Source organism: Scaptodrosophila lebanonensis, unplaced genomic scaffold, assembly GCF_003285725.1.
Source record: "Scaptodrosophila lebanonensis strain 11010-0011.00,11010-0021.00 unplaced genomic scaffold, SlebRS2 tig00000053-arrow-pilon, whole genome shotgun sequence".
Lineage (NCBI taxonomy): Eukaryota > Metazoa > Arthropoda > Insecta > Diptera > Drosophilidae > Scaptodrosophila > Scaptodrosophila lebanonensis.
The window spans coordinates 6,801,373-6,825,804 of NW_022060548.1; the positions used below are offsets into that span (position 1 = coordinate 6,801,373).

A 24,432-nucleotide genomic window follows, 5' to 3' on the forward strand; every position below is an offset into this window, starting at 1 on the left:
GAATTCTTTTTGATCAAACACTTATTTAAATAATTTAAATAAAATTAATTCTACAAATTGTTAAAATTTTTTTTTTTTTTTGTTGATGCCAAAGAAATTAACTTTTGCCTTGTTTTACGAATTTTTCGGATTATTAACGAAAAAGGACAACACAGATTTGATATATAATCAAAAATAAAATTTATTTTCAAAGAAGTAATTCCTATTTTCGATATTGAGATGCCGAAAAATGAAATCACAGAAATTATTTGAAAGGCACAACAATTCTAGGGATTTACACGATACGCATAAATATGCTTTATATTATTTGTATTATGATAAAAAATTACTTTTCAATTTGTTTGGCTGTGGTTCAAATATTTATATTGTCATTAAAACATTACGATTAAATTTAAGAATGTATAGCAAATAATTTCAAATTTTTTTGGTTCTGTTGAAATGTTCCTAATATTCCACAAAACCAAGTGTCAATATAATATTACAATTTAGAATCATAATATTTGTTATTAACATTATTTATGTATCAACATTATGGCTAACGTTCAGCCGGACATTGTAAGCCAACAGAAAGTAAGTTTTTAGCTTAAACCGCATTCTCAATTGTCCTGTCTGTGAGTTTTCTAGCAACTATTCCAGCAACTACAAGTATATCCCTTTATCTATCCACTCATCCATCAGTTTGATGACATTGTGTTGTGGCTGTTTTTATATGGATGTGGTGTTGCTATTTTGTTGTTTTGAGCTTTTGGCACACGTTCAGACAGTGGTGACATTTTAAGTTAACTGTTAAACTGGGAAATTGCAAAAAGGCTTTGACACAAACAAAAACCAACCTTGGCCAGCATAAATGGTGAAAAAGTTAAGCTTTCGGTTTTGCGGGATTATTTGCGAGTTTCAAAGGATGTCGTTAGCCTTTACACAAAGTACACTTCGCCAGCCTGTGTGCGCGAAACTTTTTCCGTTGTCTTCTTCATCGGTAGTATTTTTGTAAACTTTATTTTTTTTTTTTTTTTTTTTTGGTTTTACTTTTCTGCAGAGTGTGTGAGTTTTATTTATTTTTTTTTTATCGAAGTTTATAAATTGAATCAAAGGTTAACTTTCTGAAAATGCAAAAAAAGTACGTACGGGTATATATATTTATTACAACACTTTGTCGAGCTGAATACGAGACCGAGGCTTTTAATTAGTTTAAATGGCGTTTGAGCTTGTAAAAATGTTTCAACTTTTAAAATAAAATTACTGGACGCGTCTGAGAAGTGCTCGCTAGTGTGGCCGTAACAAAGAATTACAGCAGCAGTCTTAAAGGCAACAGAACGCACTTCACAAACCTTAAGGACATTTCATCAACATATAGCATATTATTGAGTTCAAACAGAAACACGTTCTTTGCAGCCAGAAAGTAAAACAATATGTAGGTCAATCAAATGGCTTTTAATGGCACTTTGAGAATATTTAATTGATTGTATAAGAAGAGATATTATAGCTGCAAGGACCTTCGTGCATTGGGCGTAGGGAAGAGGTGCCAGAAGTTTGTCCACCCTACTTGTGGACTTTTTTTTTTAATGACTATTACAGTATTGACATATGCATATTTATTTCCTACGAGATTGAATTAAACTATGAAACGATCTAAAATTACATTTTTAGTAAGCATTTTATCTCTTCGTCAAAGTTAATAAATAAAAAATTTACGTTTTGATCAAGAAGAAATGAGTTTTCTGGACAAGAAAATTAAATGAATAACCGTTTTAATATCTCCACTTACTACAACGGCGGTATGTTAGGGTTAGTTCTCCATTAGGGCTAATATTCAATTCAAATTCAGCATTTCGAGATATTAATTTAGTTGCTGCTTTTTCCAAAGCCTTATTTGGAAAATGTCTTTCGAAACATTTCAATCCTGCTGTACAATATATTTCCTCTGCACAAGTCTTTTTAAATGTCTGTAAATTTATTCGAAAACCTTATTAGTATTTATAGCCTGTACCCAAAGGGTGAAAGGCTACACTAGTTTTGTGCGAATGTATGTAACACACAGAAGGAGGCGTGGCAGACCCAACAAAGTATATATATTCTTGATCAGGGTGACAAGCCGAGTCGATTTAGCCATGTCCGTCCGTCCGTCTGTATGAGCGCAAGGATCTCAGAAGGTACAAGAGCTAGAATTACCAAACTTGGTATCCAGGTTCCCCTAAGCCCTAGGCAGGTCAAGTTTATTTTTTTATTTTTATACACCCCCCACTCCCCCGCAATTCGTGTTTTTATTTCATTTTTTTTTAAATTTGTTTTTTTGTGGAGAGTACAGGCTATTTTACTGTCGGGCTTGCTCGACTGTAGCGTTCTATATTGTTTTTGTTTTGTTTCCCTTCTTACATATGACTCCCTTTCTTCATTTAAGTAACAAAAGACAACGTGTTGCTTGCAAGTTACATACATTACACAAATTAAAAAAAGAAACGGTTTGTTATATTAGTTAGATTCCAAGATGTACTTTCCCCGGCACTACATCGCATGCAATTATGATATATAGTTGTGTTGTTCTTACAAAACCGACTTTTAACACTGACCCAGTAATAAAACAACTCCAATTTATGGGACCAACATTATAATGTATAATTTTTTGTAGCTGGCAGAATTCGTTGTACATACTTGTATGCTGTTGCCACTGCCAGGGCTGAAAACTGTAATTATAGAAGCATACTTTTGTATTTAGTTCAGAATTTTTTGAGAAAACTGAAACTGCAATTATAGAAGCATACTTTTGTATTTAGTTGAGAATTTTTTGAGAAAACTGAAACTGCAATTATAGAAGCATACTTTTGTATTTAGTTCAGAATTTTTTGAGAAAGCAAAAGAAAGGTGATGATCATCTTTCTTGTCTTTTATTATTTGCTCCACTTATTTGCACAGTAAAAATGAAATTATATATATTTCATTGTTTTTTTTTTTTTCATTCGAAGTTTCTTAAATAAACGTTACTGAAGAATCAGTTATTTGATCATCGGTCATCATTGGTTGTAAATTAAATCTAATAAATACAAACAAATGATTTCAAAAAACTTAAAGAAGTGGCTCAATAGATATTAAATGTATTTATTTTTAATTTTCCTATTTCTCGTTTCGTTCGCTTTTTCCAAAACAAATTTTCAGTTCAAAAAATGATTTCAAAAAAGTCGAAGGAGTGCCTCAGTTTATATTAAATGTATTTATTTTTAATTTTCCTATTCCTTGTTTCCATCGCTTTTCCCAAACCAAATTTTCAGTTCAATGTGAGAATGCTTGTTCGAAATTCCTCTCCATATGAACTTGTTGGTTTAATATAAACAAATATGTGTGTATAGTATTTAGTAGAGGTGGCGTAAAGTTAAGATAAATATTGCAATGTCAGATCCCTGGTTATAGCTGTCACTACAACTATCAGCAATTTATGTACCTGGCTGGGTCGACGTGAGACACCCAGCGGCGTGGCACGAGGGCCAACAGCTAGCACAGCGGGCACAGTGGGACCAACTCGAGCACTGGGACGAGGCAACGCCCGCCCAATACTTTAGCCAACATACATTTATTTATGAGCATGTGGCGTGTTCCGCTCCCCAGGCCCCCAACTACCACATCTCACTACTCTGCACTCCCGGTGGTTCGCTGGGCTGGCAAGTTGCCCAGAATTCCTGGGGAGTCCATCTGCGAGTATATGTAAGTGCGTGTGTGTGTGTGTGTGTGTCGAGGATAGTTGGTTGCTTTAATGCCACGCTGCCACTTCCGCAGTGCTTACAAATTGTTTGAGGGCGAATTTTAATTATTCTTCATTGTTTTGATAGCAACGCGTGCTGCTCTTTCGCCAGTCGAGGCGGGTCCTACGAAGACGAGGACAACGACAACTTGGCCAAGCATTGCCAGGGCCTGAAGCGATGGCGGCTGTGGCAGTGGCAGTGGCAGCGCCAGTGACCCCAACGCTCGTTCATTTGGATTTGGCTTGGACTCGGGCTTGTTTGCGTCACTGACAACTTTCTGCGAATGAAGACAGCAATGGTGGCGGCTTTTGCTGGGAATGGCGGGTATGGCGGCAAAAACAATTGTCGAGCCATGCCCCTCGCGACCTCCTGGGCTGTTTGTTTGTGCAAGGTGCTGGGTGCTGGGTTTGCGGGTTTGTTCTTTTCAGGTTTACAGCTCAAGGGATACAGCTGCTTTTTATTTGATTTTCTGCACCCAAGCACACACACACAAACACAAAAACACACACATACTTATACATGCATGTGTACTACGGAAGCGACTTCTGCCATAGTGGTGTTAGTTTTAGGCAGAAGGACGCAACTTATACGTGCCAAAATTTTGAAATGTATTTAAATTCATGGTTAGTTTGCAGAAAAATTAGCAAAGAGCTGCACATTTAAGGGGCTTTTTAAATACATATAAATTTCTGTAACATTCTACAAGTTTCAATTATATGTAGATTTCGATACATCTCTACGAAGTTTACCTTTTTTTGAGTAATTACTCTACAAATTTCAAATAGAATCCCTTTTCAACTGTACTTTTAAGCAGTTGAATTTTATTTTCTTGTAGAACCATTTCAGCATCATTTTTCTATACTTTTTTTTCTTGTAATTCCCAAGTAATTGGCAATTTTCAACATGTAATATTTCTCGTGAATTCTAATCTGGAACTCATTAGCTGGTGTGGCCTGACATAACTCAGCGATCTAGCTTAAACATGCCACAACCATCATGACAGATCGCATGAACTACCATAAAATTAAATAATTGTCCTCCTTAGAACAGATCTTAAGTAAAGAATAAAGATTTAAAAAAATATATATTTTTCTACTTTTTTTTCTTGTACTTTCCAACTAATTGACAATTTTCAATATGTAATATTTATCGTGAATTCTAAACTGGCCTGGAAAATTAGAAATATACCAAATTCTGTATTTACACGGTATTTTTTACACGATTTTAATATAACACGGTTTGAAAATGAAAATTTGCATATATCTTTCTGTAGAGATAAGGAACCAATCACCTATTTTTGCATCTGAACAATGTCTTTTTTTACACGGTTATTACTGGAACCAATCTACCGCGTAAAAACAGAATTAGGTGTATTTTTGTTTTGTTTTTTACAAATATTTTATAAGCAATCGAAATATCGAAGGACAGTGCTGGAAAAGTGGAAAATGACGTCTTAACTTGTGGGAATAATTAATCTATGTAGAGAAGAAAAATTAGTTTATGGAATATTAAACAATTCGATTAGAAGAAATTTAAGAAAGGTTAAGGTATCGAAAAGCGGCTCACGACCTTTTAATCTAATAAGTGCTGTTAAAGCTATTTACAGCAACTTAAATATACGGCTGAAAGACAACATTGATATCAGCCGGAGCTTTAACTTTAATTTGCATTTTCGTACAGTGTATTAGCAGTTTTGGGGGAAAATTGCGCTGATCGCCTAAGGCCTTACCGGCTCCTTTAGACCCTTGTAGGCAAAACACTTGGTACTGAGAAATATTCTGCGGCATGCCAATGACTGCAGCTGATTTAAAATAGTACGTGCCTAAAGAGTGTCTCCTGCATTGTCCGCGTAAGCTCCTTAAATATTACCATTTCACTCGAGCCACAACAAATTACACTCGCTGATGAGTGTGCGGTCACTTTAGTCCTTGGGGGGATGTGTGGGGGATGTGGAGTCAACGGAAAAGCACTTGCTGGGGTGAAACAAGAGCTCTGCGAGCACTTAGCTGATATTTTGGTTTAATTATAGCGACAACGCAATTAAAGTTCGCACTGCCTCCGAGTCTTACTGGTCCTGACTTTGGCGCGAAAGCCAAATGGCTCTGCGCGTGGCACGAACTCAACAATTTTATTATTGAAATTTGCTTGCAATTCAGTTCATAAGTAGTAGTTGGCATCACAAGTGTTTCTTCTTGTTTGTTTAGGCAATGGCAAACTCAAATTCAGGTCACTTACTTGAATATGCTTGCCCCTCGCCCTTGCTGTTGCAAACTTAATTTTCAAATTAATTCTTACAAGTGCCAACAATAAACCAAAAAAGAAAATGATGCGCAAGTAAAATAATATACGACTTCTGCCTGCCACTTAGTAGCAAAGTTCAACTTTTTTTTTGGATCACAGCTGCAGCCAAAGTCATTTGAAAACTTCTCTCGAAATATTCTTGCACCAAAAATTATTAATTTGTCAATGGTTGCAAATGGAGCGCAGGTGCTCGTTACTCGGCAATTCCTTATTCTACATTATAAGGGAATAATTGATTAAAAAAGTTATTAACGTGTGCTCTTTGGTTTCATTTGCTTTTAATATAATTGTTTTCTAGTTGAAATAGCTTGGAACACGCAAAGGGCTCCAGAGTTTGAAAGCGTTTGTTTAAGATTTTATTTTAAGAATCGCCAAAAGTGCACTGAAGTTGTAAATCTTGGCAGTGAAGTTCGATGGCCTGAAATTTCGCGAAATCAGATACGTAGATACTTTTGCAGGCGTAGATGTGCAAACTATACGTACGTATATATGCAATGTGTATTGATAATAAAGTTTTTACGGTGTTGCCGCCACTTTTTTTGAACAAACTTTCTATATACATACATATATACTTATTTACATACGTACGTGTATGTATGTATTATAGAGATATCGCGGGTTCCTATTGAAATACTTTAGTAAGGAAAAACTTGGCCGTACATCAAACTATTTCAGAGCCATTCATTATTTTTATTTTGTAGACTAAATATGTTTTTATTATAAAAAGATTTTATTTATACAAATATGTAATTGAGTCGCATGCAAAAAGGAACTTAAATTCGAAGTTTGGTGAGTATCCGATTTCTCAAAATATATTTTTTTCTGTTGTCTTGTTGGAAATGAAATAAAGGCAGTTATTAAACATTTAAATATAAATATTCATTTTTAATTGGCCTTAAGTAGTTTTTTCATATCAATTTAATTTAATTTAATTTAATTTAAGTCCAAGCACAAGTGATTCCAATTCTAAGGTTTGTCTTCAATATGTGGTGGCGAATAGTCCCTATAGATATTATTGTAGGCCTTTTACAAGAAATTCTTAAATTCTTCGATATTTTCGAAAAACTTTTATACAAAAAAAATTAAATAAAATAAAAAATAAAAAAATTTGTAAATGAACTTAAGCAAAAAATAAATAAAAGTAAAATAAATTATGCAAAATAAATAAAACAAAATGAAAGTGAAATTAAAGTGGAGTATTAATAAAAATAAAATAACAAAAAATATACATAAATGAAAATAAAATTATAATAATGAATAAAGTGAATTTAAATAAATAATTAAGTAAACGGAATGAGTAAAATCGAAAACATGTTAATGAAAAGCACAAATCCACTTTTCTATATAACTACATACTTATTAAGATCTGACTCATTTATTTTAAAAATATATTTGTTTGATTAAATTTCGCAACTACTAAAGCGCTCTCTTATTATTAGAAGCAATAATGATTCGTGGGCAAATATTTATATTCCGTATTTAACTTGTTCAGCAGCTGAGGAGCGAAGCTGTGTCTAAAAGTTTTCGATTGCCACACGTACAAAGTGCCTGACTATGTATACAAACTACCTAAATTGCATTTCGCGCAGTTGGCTTTGAACGTGCCACGTAAATGTATGTACATACAGATATAGATATACATACATATACATATCTACACAGACAAACACATATACTATATATTTATATACATAGAACTAAAGTCGGTAAGACTGTTGCCTTTGATGCTGTTATGTAACTTTTGTTGGCAGTTTTTGCCAGAAGAAAAGTTTTCCGTTTCCGCTACTTAAGCAACAACGATTCTAAATTTGAAACGGTGGCGCTATTTGGACCGTGGTCTCCCTGGCTGGGTATGAGGCTGTATTTCATGTAAATCCATGCAAATTTCTCGCTGTTTTGGGTACAGCCGACTGCCACTCACACGATAAAGTACGAGTAGATAACAGCGACAGCAGTATGGCAGTTGCTTTTCATCTACAAAAAAGACAAGAACAAAAAATTAAAATGATAAAAAATTAAATAAACAAATATATACTATGCAGAGTTTATCCACCAACGTTCGGCCCCCCAATCGTGGAAAGTTTAACGGCTTTGGTTCACAGCAGCTGGCCCGTTGCTGCGGCAACTATGAAACGTGGCAGCTTATGCTGCATTATCACCTGTAAATTCTTATTGGCAATCAAAACTTTGCCCACGCTTCATGCCCTATGCCTGCCAGCTAGCCAGCTAGCCGGTCTGCCAGCTTGCCAGTCCTCGGTACTTCTGGTCAGGCTCTGGTTGGGAATCTGTTGCTATTTATACCATGTGCTTTGTGTTTGCTACATTCAATAAAAACGAAATCTGCGCATGCAGCCAAACTTTTAATTTTATTGGAAAACTTGGTGGATTTTTAATACACGCCATCCAAGTGGACACTCTATGCGCTCTGGGGATAGGGGGTCTGCTCACAGCCACAGCGGAACGCACTCAGAACTCAGCAATGTACATCTTGTTATAACAAGCATTCCAAAGTTTCAAACAATTTAATTGTTATCCGCTTAATATTAATAGTTTAGACGGGGCGGCACAAGATAATTAAATATGTGATGATGAGTAATGAAATGTGTGAAATTTATTATGGGAAAGTTAGTTCTCTCTTTTTTAAATAGATAAAAAGTGATACATTTAAATTAAAAATTATGTGTTATTCAAAACTAATTGATGTCAAAAAGATTATAATTTTAAAAGAACTATGTGCGCATTTTAATTTAGAAATAAATATTGCAGGAACTGTAATCATTATAAGGGTTATTAAAAAAATGACAAAATAATGATTATTTTTAAATTGAAGGGCATATATAAACTTTCTCCTTAATCCTTAAGAAAAAGTTAAAATTAAAGGTTGATTTTTATTTGATTAAAAAAAAAAAAAAACTCAAAGCATAATTATTATTTTTCAAGTTTTTTTTTGATCAAAAATAATAATTATTGGTTAATTTTTAATATATCTGTAAAGATCCCGCTTTGTCAAACTTACTATTATTGAATGATTTTTTCGTTTAAAAATAGCAAAATAATCATTATTTGCAGCTTTTGAAAAATTGTATTTGTTATACCCATTTGTTTAACAGAAATGGAAATAAATATGAATAATTTTGAAAGACTTATTGAAGCTGTTCATTATATTATTATTGATTATATATATCTGTTAACCCATCGATTTTTATTAATCGTTCACTTATGTATTTGAAAAATTGTATTAATGTCGTAAAAATCGTTTTTGTTGCTTTAAGTTCCTAAGTATTACTAAATACGATTGTGTTTTAGATGCTTTGGTGAATAAAGCAGCAAGAAAAATTAATAAAATATAAATTTTAAAATATAAGTATTTCGACTATAAATTTGTAGTAGTTAAAAAGCTATATAAAATGTTCACTTTTTTAGTCCTGTTTTTTCCCTTTTAGTTTAATTGCTTTTTTATTTACCCAACTAGAACAATACACAACACAATAATAAATAAAAACTTCACAGCAGGTGTATTTATATAATTGTTTATTTACCTAAGATAATAAAACAAAACTATTCAACAACTACAGGTAAGAATCTAAAAAAATATGTAAATCTGTAACAAAACAATCCAATAACTGCTTTCATAGGAAAATGAATTATTAGAGATGTAAATGTAACAGATCCATAGTTACAAATTGCCAAAAAAGTATAAATCTGTATTTGTAAATGATTAATTCATATAACAAGAGAAGGACAAATTCATAAATTGGATATTCTGCTGTACTATTTGAATGAGTAAATTTTTTGCTTCCTCAAATAAGTGCATAACTTTGTACTATTTATGAGTTTGATGTTTAATAAATATTGCAATTTCAAGTGGTATGCACGCTCAGCTGCACATCGAGCTGTCGAAGTTAAAAGGGCAACCATATTTTTTGGGCACGAAAAGCCAACACTGATTTGGCCCAAAGCACATGAGCTTTGCTAATAGACAGCTATGAAAGCAGAGAAAAAAAGAAACAATATCCACAAAAAATGAGAAATATTGTGCTACAAAACTTTGCGAATGCTCGCAGTTAGCAAAAATGTCACGAAAACACTGACCGAGCCAGCCAAAGAGCAGAAATGTGGGGCAAACAAAGTGCCGCCAGCAAAACATTCCTGCAGCCCCTTTATGCAAAAATATTTCCGCGTTTTTAAAATGTCACAACATCCGGCGTGCCACATGGCTACATGCACGCTTCTATTTGGCAGGACATGGGCAGCCAGAGCGTTCTGAATATATATGTATATATATGCTATATATATATATGTATCTAAACCAGGGCTCTCTGTTAGAACGACATATTGTTCATATGAATATAAAAGCAAACTTTTCCAATATCAATTTATGCGGAATTTCATTCAAGATTTTAATGCAGTTTTGATCAAATCTGCACATTTGCATACAATAGTACTTAAGCTCTTATGTTTAAATTTATTCCATGAGCTTACTTTAAAGTCTCAAGACGTTTTAGTATTATCTGATATTGTTTTGAGCTAAATATTGAGAATATTTTTGCTTGATTTGAAGTAGTTGCTAACAAGTGATATAATTAAATCTTTTATTTATTCAAAAACCTATAGAAAATGTGATTAGTTACATGTATGTATAATTAATTGTAATCAATTTTTTAGATTTAATTGAGCTATTTTTTATACAAATTGAGATTGTTACTGATTCCTATACCTAGACGGCCGCTTAAGTCTGAAGCACGTTTTCTATTCATCTCTGTTGATTCCAGAATCGGAATTTAAAAAGTACTATGCTTATAAGATCCTTAAAGGCAAGATTAACATAAATAGTACGAATAATATTACTGTTTATTCTTTCCGTACTATCTTATCTTTCATTAAAAAGAATCTTTTACCTACATACGTGTACTTTTATTTGTTTGGATCAATACAACCCCACAAGACTACAACATTCTCAAATTAGTTTCCATATCTTTTGAAATAAACAGCTATATGACAATTTTGCTAAAAAAAAAGATCAAACTTGAACTTAAATCTATATATAATATTATAGCTTAAACATTTACTTTTTAAGCAACATTATTTATGTTTATATTTAGGTTTTATTTTAGGTTGAACATTTCACATACTATGGGTATATATAATAAAGCATAACATCTGAACAAATCTTAAAAGTGTTACCTGAAATTTCACAAACACCTATAAATATTTACTGCCTGCTAAATTCTTAAGCAGTTTCTATTGAAAATCATCTGCTGGATAACAACCTCCCACAGCACTGTGAGTATTTTATTCTTAGAAACAATAATAAGTATACATTTTATATCCTTATTACCACATTTTTAAAGTAAATAAGATATCTTTTCCTAGAATTTCAGCACGCTTAGGTGGAAACGTTTACACATTTTTCAGTTAACTAGAATTCTTCCATTTTGGTAGGTTGTTGGTGGGAACTTAAATCGCAAGCCCGGACGAAACAGAGAAAAGCGACGGCAATTATAAAAGAAATTGCAAAGCGTATTTTATTTTACAAACGAAAATCGTTTTGTGTGTAATTATTATTTGACAAGCACTTTAATGATTCCCAGTTAAGACCATAATTAGAACATCTTTGGCAAATGGCAGACAGCGAGATGCCTTCGGCCAATAGCACGCACAACAACAATGCCCAGAAAGTGTACGCTTGTTGGGGCCGTGAAAGTAATAACCACTTCTCCAACGGCAACCGGCAACAAACAGCAACAGCAACAACAACAACAATAACAACAAAAACAACACTGAAGACAAGAGTAGTAACAAAGCAAGAAAACAAAAACGTTTCGAATCAGTTGCAGTTGCAATTATAATTTCAATTTTACGATTTTTGAAATGTATTCTGCCAACTAATAGCAGTGAAGTGGGAAAGGAGGGAAGTAAAGTGGAGTGGAGTGGAGAGGAGAGGCGTGTATTGTGAGGTGAGGTGAGAGGAGAAGGTAGAGCTAAAGCGTAACGAAGAAAAGTCAAAACATTGCCTGAGAGCTTAAATGCTACGCTCCACTCTGCGCCTTTGTTTATGTGAATTGTGTGTTTTGAAGTGCTTAGTTTTCATGCTGGGTGCTCGCTCCCCTTCCCCTCCCCCCCCTCTCTCTCACTCTCTTCCACCACTCATGACCAGTCAACAATAACAAAAACGAACCAACAACAATAGAATAAGGAGCTCGAACTGAATGGTTACAGCATCAACCACTCGTACATGGCCATCATAAATGGCGCAACCTTGCGAGTCACTGAAGGGAAGTCTGCAAAGCTTAATTAGTTGAAAGCTGCTCGTGGCTCACAACGAAAATGAACAAAAAAATTCTTCAGATATTAATACCAAGTACACGTATCTATCTATCTATACATACGTGTATATCTGTGAGTGTGGTGGTGGCGGTGGGTGGTCCGAGTCTTTGTGTACTTAGTTAAGCTACTTGAAATATTTTCCAATTTTGAAGCGCAGCAGTTTTTATTGTCTGTAGGAATTGGTTGCTATGATATTTGTTGTTGTTATAATTATGCATCGTTTTTGATTTGAAGCCATGCTATGGATACTATCCACAATATTTGATAAATCTGTTTGACTGCATTAAGCCATCAAATTCAAAAAACATTTAATGCTGTGTAAGCAGCTCAGATTAAGTTCATTTTACATTTTCTACGTGCTTTGAGGCAAACAATAATTAATTTAGGCTTAAGTAGCCACCCCCTCTTTGGAAGCTTGCCTTTCAACAGAATCCATGAGGGGCCGCCGGCACAGCTTATTAACGGCCCTCCTGATAGCTTCAGATGCAGTTTTTAAATCAGCAAGACGAGAAATGTGCCATTTGTGCCAGTAGGTACTCCTTTCTTAAAATTGAGCTCAATGGTGGTTGTGGTGGGACAATAGATTTAAATCTCTGGATTCTCTAAAAGTGAGCTCATAACTGCATTTAAGCCATGACCTCTGAGATCTTACAACCTAATAGCACAAATAATTCCGAGAACACAACATTTTCCCATTTAGCAGATAAAAATTTATTTTACTTTGTCAAGTAAATTGAATTAATTAAATTTAATTTAAGGCAACACATTTTGCAGAGACTCGTCCTATGTAATACCTGCAAATTGCTTGTACAAGAGCTGAGTAATATTAACATATAATAGTGACATATTGTTGTATTGTATACTTAACTAATACCTAACCGAAGCCATCATTGTTTTGAACTAAATGCTAGTCATCTGTTGAGACGCATGTGTGCCTTGATAAGGTTGGGTCCACCTTGTGATTGAATTACAATAGCTGATAAAATTGCAAAAGGCGAATTCGTGTCCTATACAGATGTATTTATAATAAATACTTGTATTAGCATTTGTGCATTCACAAGAAATATTAGGACTTGTGGAAGCATTTTAAGCTACAAAGGCAATCCAAAATTTTTTTTCTTCAAAAGTCTCTTCACATTTGTTTCACACGTGGATGAAAGTTATCTATTTATTTAAAATTTGTGTATTATGCATTCGATAGAATTCCTAAATCTTGCCAAACTCCAAAAAAGATTCTAACTGCGTCCATGGACTTATGGACTTATTTATGGTATATTTTTTGTGCAATTTATTGTTGTTTATTTTACTAAACTCTCCAGCTGTCATTTAATTTGTGTATCGTTTCTGCATCAATAGACAGAGTTAATAACATTTGTTTGTATTTATTTTCAATATTTATTAAAAACTGTTTTCCTTCAGTTTTCTATTTTTACTTTTAAGCTGAAGACCCACAGACATTTCCTTTGAGCCAGTGCTCTAAATAGGACAAATGCTATTGAAGAAGCCAGAGCAGCAAAAAAAGTGAGATTAAAACAAAAACAAAACTCAAGTGTAGAGTGCATTTCAGTTTCTCATTCTAGGCACAACTTATTTGGTGATTGCTGCAACAAAATGCTCAACAGTGAGAAAATAGCAGTAGCTTCTTCTTTTTGGTACGAAATTTAAAAATGTTGTTTGTACAAGCCGTATGTAGTGTCAGGAATCCTAGCTAATTAAAAAATGGCAAGTGCTGGCCAACAATTCAAATAAACTCCTGTAAGTAAACAAAACATGTGAGTGTGTGTGTGTTGTCCTTTTACAATGCAATCGAAGGCTTCTAAAGCAGAGTTATCGAAATTGCAGATACACTTGAAATTGCAAATTATTTCCAAGTGCGAGAAACTATAAATTGCAAAAATTGTAAAAGCCAATTGTGGGTCTTAGGAAATTGTTTTGTGTACAGAACAACAACAACGAGCATAAGCGCAGCCATTTTGCAAATAACAAGGATGAGCGTAAAACAAGACAAGAGTCTCACAAACATTCACACAAACATCGATGCAGGATTTAACTGCAGCATGCCATTAAATGGGCGAAAGTCTTTGCTTATTGAAGCAAGAGCAGCAGCCCTACAACAACAACAACAACAAAAACAACAACAACCACATGTTGAGATGAGGACACTCTGCAATTGCAATGTGTGTTCTGTAAAAGGACATGGGGTGTGGGTTGGTCGAGACAGCAGTAACATAGGCAAAAGTGTTGGCAGCATGCAACTGATTGCAAAGGATTTTATGGTTAACGTGGCACTGTTGGTTGTTTGTTGTTGTTGTTGTTGTTGCTGCTGCTATTGCTCTGTTGCTGATGCTATACTGCTGATGTCGTTGCAACTGCGACGATGCAAAAATACACAACAGTAAACCGATCGCAGCAGGCATGGCAATGCTTAAGTGCAGTCCATTGGGTGGCGACATGTGTAGAGATAGGTGGGAATGGGAATTTCGCCTCCTTGTTGCCACAGAAGGTGTTGCTGCGGCTACACCGGCACGGACACAGGCACGAGCACGAGAAGCAGCAGCAGTAACCGAAGTAGCAGTAAAATGTCGACATCAGCATTACATGCGACAATTGCTGCTGCGGATTTTCACATACACACACACACACACTTATCGAAATGGGAATGCAATGTGTGACGGAAATATGGTGCGATGCTTTTGTATCCTGTCCCGGTGCAGCCAAATGCATCGTACTCTGATTAGCTTTTAAAGTGCACAGCCTTGCCGGACACTCTCATAACTCAGCACCGAGGTAATTTTAGTTCATGACAGAAACAGATAAGAGCTGCAGAAGGAAAGTTCAAGCCTTATAATACTAGGAGGTTTCTAATACTAACTATAGTATTTCATAGATTGATCAATATAACACATATATTCTAAATCAGAAAATGTGACATTATTTCAAACAATTTAATCAAATATATTTTCTTTATTATCCAATATACACAGAAATTTTTTATTTAGTTAGAAAATTAAGGCACTTTTGTGTTATAGTGATAATAAAGAGGGTTATGCGGGATATGAGGAGTATATTTGTATATTTTTTCAGCATGTTTCCGCTTGTTTATATATATCAAAATATGGTTTAAAATGATCTTCATTGGGATACAATAAAAAAAAAGTGTTTTTGCTTCTCAGTTTGAAACTCAGCGGGGGCTAACAAAAAGTACGACTGCAAATAAATAAAATTAAATAAGTTTTTAAAAAAATTTATATTTTGTAGATTAATTTAATAAAATAAATAACAAATAATAAAAAGGCCCCTCACTTAAGAGAAAACCGGACAGGAGAAATGCTCTCAAAAGTATGCTACACTTTATTCCAATCAAATATTATTTATTTGCAACACTCGAAGGTGGAAACGGAAGCACCTTTTGACGGCATATTTATTAAATACCCCATAATTCAGACTCATAGACTCAAAATACCGAATATGCAGTTTTATTTGTATTCTTTATTGATTTTAGAAACCAAGTTTTAAGCATTTTTGTGCATTTTTCAAACAAACTTTGGAGAATTTTGTTAGGATAATAATTAATTGGTAATTTAATTAATTGGTAATTTAATTAATTGGTAATTTATTATTTTGTGTCAATAGTTAAAGTTGTTCACAGATTAAAAAAATAATTTTATAAATTAATAATAAAAAAATTGTAATAACTTTTTGTGTTCAATCTTCGATGTAAAACGATGTAAAGGACAATATAGAGACATAGACAAAGCTCCTGGTTAAAGTTGCATTTGTATTTTTCTCAAAATTTAATTTAAATTATTGTACATAATAACAGTATAGTTAAAATTTTTTTTTAAAAAAAGAAAAGAAAAATTAAAGAACGTTAAACATATAAAAAAATATTATAAAATGTTCTTAAATCGTAATTTTTAAAAGTATAACATCCTCAGACTCTTTTTTAAACGTCTTACGTAAAAAATATAAAAATGTAACCATATATAAATATTACAGGTTTTCTTCTCCAATTATATTTATAAATTATTGTAACCATAAAGATCATATCTAACCAAATTTGGGGGTTATATTGTTTAGGGCAATAAATAAGTATGCAATATCCATCCTCATTATTTTGCATAGCCGCATACTACAAAGCCCATTCCCATTGGGCCTTAATGTATATTCATACTCGTAAGCAGTCAATTCATTTCATGAAAAAATACAAACAAATTGCCTTTTTAGAATTCAAATGCAATACAGAAAGGAAAGTACTTGCAGAAGCCTAATGTGTTTATGCCTTAAGGAAATCTTGGCAGGGAAATCCGCTTGGCGCAACGTTGAATAACATCTAACGATGATAATAATAATCTGATTCTCATACTCACGCTGGTATCGTCATCCCTTCTAAGCGCACGAAAGGCACAGAAACACACACATCCATACACACCCATACACACACTCCTGAGCATGCAACGACCTGGAATCATTTTGATTGTCACATTGTCATCATCTGCATATTAAGTACAAGTGATTACACATTGACGTGTGCCGCTGTGTCTGTCGCTGATCTCGCACACACACACACACACGTGAATATGTGTGTATTGGGATTGCGCAGAGTCGTCCTTAGGCGACGTGATGTGCTTGTGTGTGTGTGTATAGCATTGAAATTCCGATATTTAAATGTAACCAAGTGAAGAAATAATAAAAAACGGAGCACGTTCCAACACATTATGTTACAAAAGAGCTAGAAGATATGTCTATACATATGCAAGAATATTTATATACATACATATATACATGCATGCGTATACATATATGCATGCATGTATGTACATGTATGAGTATGTACATACATATGTAGATACTCTTGTATCGTATTGTTAACGAGCTCCAAATTCAAAGAGCACAAAGCCCAAATCATGTAAATAAATGTTTGTGTGCAATAGCTCAGCAGAGCTAAGCTTGCTTAAATAAAAGTTTAGAAATCAAATCAATGCGTCGTTTACCAGCACAACAATAGATGGAGAGAACGTCTGCTTTGTTCTCGAAATCGGAACACATTTCAGGCACGTGAACTCCTTTGATTTTCCGTCTCTTTGTTATCAATCGATGGGGGAAAAAGTTGAACAATATTCCTTTTAAGCTAATGCTGGTTGGACTCCTTTGCACTAAATGTATTTTTGAACTACGGTTTTAGGCACAATGTGTTGCGGAAGTATTGCTATTCAAATTTTTTAATAAGCTCAAAGCAAAGAAACTGAAATCTGGCAAATCTTTCAAATCGGTTTAATACGCATTTAGTGGTTTCATAACGAATGATTGAACGATAGAGGCAACAATGAGTAATGGTTTCATGCATGGAAATAGGGGAAGCTGAAGCTACTTTAGTGTTGTTTTCGATACGTAAGTATAACTATAGGTCTCTTGTCTAAATAGATTGGGCCTATATAGCATACTTATATCTATAAAATAGATTAGGCCTCATGTGGCAACCACAAATTTCAAACAAATCATTATAGTTTGATTTGGGGCTGGGGCTTATGGGGACCTATGGCTTTCAACTGAGAGAAATAGCCTTTCATTAAAATGAAGCTTTCTTATCACTGCATCAAAGCGCATATTTTCTTGGAAATACCGCTTATATAAGCGGTAATAATATAGCTAAATAGTAATAAAGCTAAATTCAAAAAAGATTTAAATTATTTACTGCTCGGCAACCTTTCAATCTTCGACAAAAAAAAAGAATTAGTCAAATTATTGAAATGAAACTTCTTATGTGAGCGTGTTGTCTGCTGGATCGGCAACCTTTTTTGTGACGGCGGTTTTCTAGCGAGTTTTATGGCTATAAATAAGCGATGTTTCTAGCCACTTTCCATTTAGTTTTAGTGGGTTTTCTAGACATTTTCTGGCAAGTTTTCCACCCTTTCTCTAGCTACTTATAAATGCCTTTCTCGGCACTTGCTCGCGGGTTTTCCAGCTATTCATAGCGTTTTTTAAGGGTATTTTCTGGCGTTTTTTCTAGCAATTCTTTTCAAGCCAAATTTACACTAACCAACAATTATAGATGAATAGTAAAGGCTCTTCTCACCAATCTAAAACAAAAATTAACTCAAATTAAATCTTTTATTTTCTTTTTGGTTTAAATAAAATCTCATGTGTTTTTGATAAAATTTTGTCACTGCTTATGTTAAATTATAAACCGTTTGTTCACTCATAAAATGAAAAATATCCTCAAGTATCAGAGAGTATTTTGGCAACAACTTTATTTCATGTGAATAATCTCCGATCGCATTACATTAAATACGGAAAATATCTAATTACCAGAGTTAAGCGAGTGCGTAAATATAAATGCATGCTCATTCATATGCCTTATATAGTCGGCCATCTCATTTGGAAGCGCACATCTGTTTATGCAGTACTTATATGTATAGTATATATGTATGTGTATGGAGGCACTGTGTGTAACTTCATAAAGGACCCTTTGACCAAAATGCTGCGGTCAAAAGTTGGGTTGCGTTAAATGGACTGACGAGTATAAACACCGCGAGCGTGAACATAACGACATGAATAAATGCAAAAAAAGAGAATATGATTTTTTTTATTTTTGTAAAAGTACGCGAGGCATAAAGCCGCAACAAAATAAAAAAAAAAACAAAAAATAAAATAAAAACTGACTGGCAGACTGGAGGTTGAAAGAGGGTCAGTCACTCGCAGTGAACTACTCGACTTTTAAAATGAAATGCAACAGGACGCGGCGTGTTAATGCAAAAAGGGCAAATGGCAATGCAACAACAACAACAACAACAACAATAGCAGTGGCAACAACAATGGCAGCAACAATAGCCCTCGGTGTGACGAACTGCCGCGTACTTTGGGGCAGTTGGGCAGCTGCTGTGATTTTCAAACACGTCACGCGATACCCAAAAGTAATGTAGTCGGATATGAGAAGAACGAATGGGAGGGGGGAGGGGAAGGGTAAAGATTTTGGTTGTAAAATGAGAAACTCGTGTATGTCGTTGGCATGGTCCGAATGGCCGATTGCCGCCTGTGGTGACTTTTTCATGCTTTCTTTTCAGCCTTTTGACGAAGCGACTTTCGGCCTGGACGTGTTTTACGTGCAACGTCAAGGGCGCGAGCTCAGTAACACCAAACACCAACAAATGTCTGGACAAATGTCACGCGCAGCATTTTATGCCAGGCAATGCCCCAACGACGCGTGTCATTGACTGGTTGACGGCTAAAATCAACAATCACTGACCATATGCCTCCTCCTCTCTACGCGACTCAACTTTTTGCGATTTTATTTCGATTTCTGACAAACTTCTGATTACCCACAACTTTATACTTCAGATCAGAGTGTAGTTGAATAAAAAATTTGCGCGTTTTTTTGTTATTTTTATTGCGCATACGCCATGTTGGACGCAACCCTAAGTAATGGACTAAATAAAATTACTTACTCGCTTTGTCACATGCAGTCACACCTACAAGCATCACAGGCTGTCTGGCTCAGGCAAAACCATCTGCATAGCCACAAAACCGCAAGCAAAATTTGTTAAGTGTTCGCAGTCAGAATGTTTCTTAACATTTGCCAACTTCTGGCAGCTGGCACTAAAACACCGAGAAACATGTGACATCTGTGTACTGGCACTTCTCCCTCCCCTGTGGAGTTGACCGAACAAAAAGTCGAGTTGGTCTTGCTGATATGCACTCTGCACTGACACACTGAATGGTCAAGTTGTGGAGTGTGTACTACTCGCACTATATACATATATATATAGTATGTGGGACAACATAGAAATCAAACAATTCCATTTAAGAGTTTTGAGGAATTTCAATCAGCTGGCTTTTATGTTGATTGCAAATGAGCGATATTGAGAAGCATTTACAGCATCGCAATTTGCTAAAAGATAGTATTTTTTAGCAGCTTCTAGGGCATTAATGGGGGCCATCATTTGTAAAGTGTTCTATTTGGTTAATAGTGTAATGACGCCCATCGCCAATAGAGCACGATGGCGAAAAGTAGTTTCTAAGTGGAACTATTGTTATACCCGTAGATTGAAAAGGTGTAAGAAGGACGCATCTCCGAACCCATAAAGTATATATATTCTTAATCAGCGAGACGAGACAAATCGATTTAGATATGTCCGTCCGTCTGTCTGGATGACTGCAAGGATCTCAGAAACTATAAAAGCTTTCTCCTACGTCCGAGAAAGGACGAGTTTATTTTATTTTTTGGAATCCTCACTCGTATTTAAGAAAGCAACAAAATAAAGGGCATAACTTTTTCAGATACTCTGGCCGACGAGTATACCCGGGCCGGAGCAATAGGAATGCATGAAGAAAGTGTATTTTAAATATTAAATATTTTTATTTACTCTGCATTTTATGATGGATACAAAAATGTATCTGATTAAGGGACTAATTCTCAAATTTGTTTAAGTTGTTTAATTTTCATACTTTTATACATAGCTAGAGGCCTGTTCCTGCTTCGCACGGGTATTTAAATAAAATTAAAAATCTTAGAACACATACACGTATTCAGCCTTCTTTTTGCTGAGTTAGGATATTATTATTTGAATGATTATTTTTTGTTATTTTTGAATTTTTTTTTGGTTATTTTTAATTGAGTTAGAGCTTTTCTGTAAACGATATATGATGTTGTGTTATTTTATGGCAGCAAAATAAATTAATTGCAGGAGCTCCGACCCGCGATAGGCAAACATTCATTCGAAGGTCGATCCCTACTAATTTGAAGGTTTTTTATTAAATTATATGGTAGCATTGGATTTGAAGTGCTGAAAATATTGCATACCTGACCAGAAAGCTGGTAAATTTTGCACTTTCCAAAGAGCAGAAAAGCCGCGTAGTCATTTTTTTTGCAACCACAATGCCCGCCGAGTCGAGGGCGGGGGTTAGGATTTAACCAGCCGAAGCATTATCTGGCATTGCATTATATAGTAAAGTAGTAGTCTGAGGTTGTGTGTGCGTGTCTGTGCTCGTCTTTTATTTCATGCCATACAATTAGATGAACATTTGGCTTAAACATATAATTTGGGCAATTTAATTAGAAAATTTGATGTTGGCTAGCATGTTGATGCAAACAACACTGGCACTGGGAATGAATGTTTTTGTGTATTTTGGCCCGCATGTGTTGCAAAATGTAATTGCTTTACAAAGCCGCAAAGCAAACGTTTCCTCCAGTGCGCGGAAAAACGAACACGCACCCCAAACACACAAACTCAAAGGACATGGCCACCCACCAGCCAGTTACACTATTATGAAGGAGTTGGGCAGAGTATGGTAAGAACAGAAACAAAAGAGACAACAGAGACAATTACATTCGCACAGATTTGCGGAGAGAGCCGATGGAAAATATAACAGGACACACACACACAAACACGAGTATACTCGTATGCATGCATGTAGACCCGCACTGGCAGCGAACAGGACCTGCACCCACACAACTGTAAAGTTGCTCAAAAGGCAATTTCAACTTTTCTGTGTACTTAATAGAAAATTACTTCATTGTAATGCGCTCAGCCGCTTGCCAGCTCGCTCGCGGGCCGAATGTCTTGCCTTACTGCCGCTGAGTCTGGCGCTGGAAATCCTTTAAGCGCCTATTTTCAACACTTGTGCCACATATATTTAATAGACGTCTCAGGCGGTGCACATGTGCTCCCCTCCCCCCCTACCACCAACACAATCAACACCACAACATCCTCACGGCAGGCATTGTTTCGTTTGCATGTACGAGAAAATTAGCCAAAGGCGAACAAATTAATAAACATCCATAAGTAGTTGTAAAATTGTTTAAACGCCCACACACTTGTACATATGATGGGCTTATTTAAACATACTATACAAATTTATGCTTGTAGTTGGAACTGCTTCAACCGAAAATACTATAAATGTAGAGAGCACGATGAAGAGCTTCGTAGAAGACTGCAACATATTTTTAAAATATTGCATTTCGTTATTAAATATTTTAATAAATCCATGCTGTTCCTACGCCCCAATAAATCCACATGTCAGTATTTGCCAGATGAGCCACATAAATCGGAAATTATTAACTCTCTTCGATTTGGCAATCATTTTCCTTCGATAATCTTTCAATTTTTTAAATAATTAAAAAAAATTTTATTTGGAAATTGGAAACTTGGAAACCTCTAGACTAAATTTGCTGACTCTAGTAAATATATATATATATATATATATATATATATATATATATTACATGCAAACAGACAGACATATGAATGGACGAATATATGGACATATGTAGATCCTTTCACATTTTTAATCCACTCGGAACTGAAACGCTTTCTTTTTACAAACAACAGAATAAATTCTTTATAAGCGGTTAACAATGGTGTGATTAAAAGGGTTAATTTGTCTTAAAATCTACTTTTGGTTTTTGATAAACACGTACAATCAAAAAATAATATTTATTCAGAGAAAGCTATATTCCGATATTGTTGCCATAGTTGTAGAAAAGCCAAATATTAATTTCGTAAAACTGGCAAATTCTGTTTATTAAAGGTACGAACCATCTAAAAAAGGGAAGCGAAACCACATCTCATAATCTGAGTAGAGACAACACGTAAAAAGTTGTGAGTATCAGCTTTCCACTAACCTTTTTTTAAATTCTTATTTTATATTTAAATATATTTTGGGATTTTTGTCTATAAATACTATATATATACATATATATATATATATATATATATATATATATATATATACATATATAAATAGTAGTATAGTTTATTATTTTTTGTGATTTTTTGTTTTAAATCAAAGACCCAGGTGCCAGTTTGTTTTAGAATATTTTTGCCATTAGGCCTTAAAGTCTTTGTTTAATTCTGCATAGTTCTGGCATGTCTATAAATAGTATTTCATTATTGTCATTGTTTTTGGAGTTAATCGCTGGGAAAGAGAACTTCAATATTGGTGCAATATGCAATCAGGCACAAGTCCTTTACATCGGGAAACACCTGTCCCAAAAACTCCATTAGAGCTGGCTGATTGGAAACCACATATTGGTACTCATCATACGATATGACGCCGTCCTTGTCAGTATCGAACTTATTAAAGATAAATTCGCACATATCCTGATAAAAATAAATCGTATATGTAGAAAAGTGTATTTCAAATAATCTCAGCATTCAGACATACCGCTCGCAATTCATTAATCTCATCATCATCATCGCCCGTAAAAAATTTCTCCACAGCCATTCCGACACGCTCTCTGTTCAGCACACCAGCACCAGAATTGGTGTATACCTGATATATAGTAGATAGAATATGCCTACAAATCATTTTCTTTATTCTGCACCAAACCCCACTTACCTTGAAGGCAAATTCCATGCGAACTTCCAGTTTGTCAGTCAGGTAGACGGAGAATAATTGCATCCAAGCCTCTGGACTAACGAAGCGCACATCTGTAGTTATGTTTAGCAATACACGATTGATGATTGTTATGTCATAGATTCTGAATAGAACAAGGAACAGATTGTGCAACTGCTTCTTAGTCATCAATTTCGAGGACTCCCCGTTGACTTGGGCAAACTTGTAATAGACGATGAGTAGACAGAGCACCCCGTTGTATGAGAAATCAGTGGTGGCTGCAAACTGTTTTATCAAACTATTGTAGAGAGTTAGGAACCTGGTGTTGGCCATGTCGTCCATAGTGCTGTCAATGCGATTCATTGTGACGATTTTTATGGAATTTATCAAATCGTAAAAATATATTTCGAATATATTTAATTTTTTTTAGCTTTTTACTTTTTAGTTTTTTTGTTGGGTTTTTTTGTTGTTGTTGTGGTGTTGTTTGTAAGAAAGTTTAGAGAAAAATGTATGTTTTTAATAACAAAAGTAACAAGCTTATGGAAATATTTTTAAAAACCTACTAGGGTCTTTTGTTTTAAATACTAAAATTATTTAACCACAGCAATTGTTTTTTTAATATTTTGGGTTAAAGATTTAAAGATAATTAAATTTCATATGAATCGTCCAATTATAGGTACGTTTTTAATAGAAATATAAGGAAAACAAGAATGTAAAGGTAAAAATAAATTTGCAAAAT

General features: G+C 34.5%; 1 protein-coding gene across 1 annotated transcript; it reads right to left on the minus strand.

The window, feature by feature from the left end:
* Positions 1–23,160: 23,160 nt before the first annotated feature.
* Positions 23,161–24,178, minus strand: LOC115624192. Its single transcript, XM_030518789.1, has 3 exons — positions 23,697–24,178; positions 23,523–23,630; positions 23,161–23,458 (listed from the first exon to the last, which is right to left on the minus strand). The coding sequence occupies exons 1-3, from the start codon at positions 24,054–24,056 to the stop codon at positions 23,267–23,269; spliced, it is 660 nt and encodes a 219-aa protein (XP_030374649.1). The 5' UTR covers positions 24,057–24,178; the 3' UTR covers positions 23,161–23,266.
* Positions 24,179–24,432: the final 254 nt, after the last annotated feature.

Bases quoted from the DNA above. Each gene is read 5' to 3' on its own strand.
- LOC115624192 (XM_030518789.1), bottom strand. From the start codon at position 24,056: ATGAATCGCATTGACAGCACTATGGACGACATGGCCAACACCAGGTTC. The intron at 23,631-23,696 runs GTAAGTGGGGTT...ACTATATATCAG, and splicing joins GCATGGAATTTGCCTTCAAG to GTATACACCAATTCTGGTGC. The intron at 23,459-23,522 runs GTATGTCTGAAT...TATTTTTATCAG, and splicing joins AGATTAATGAATTGCGAGCG to GATATGTGCGAATTTATCTT.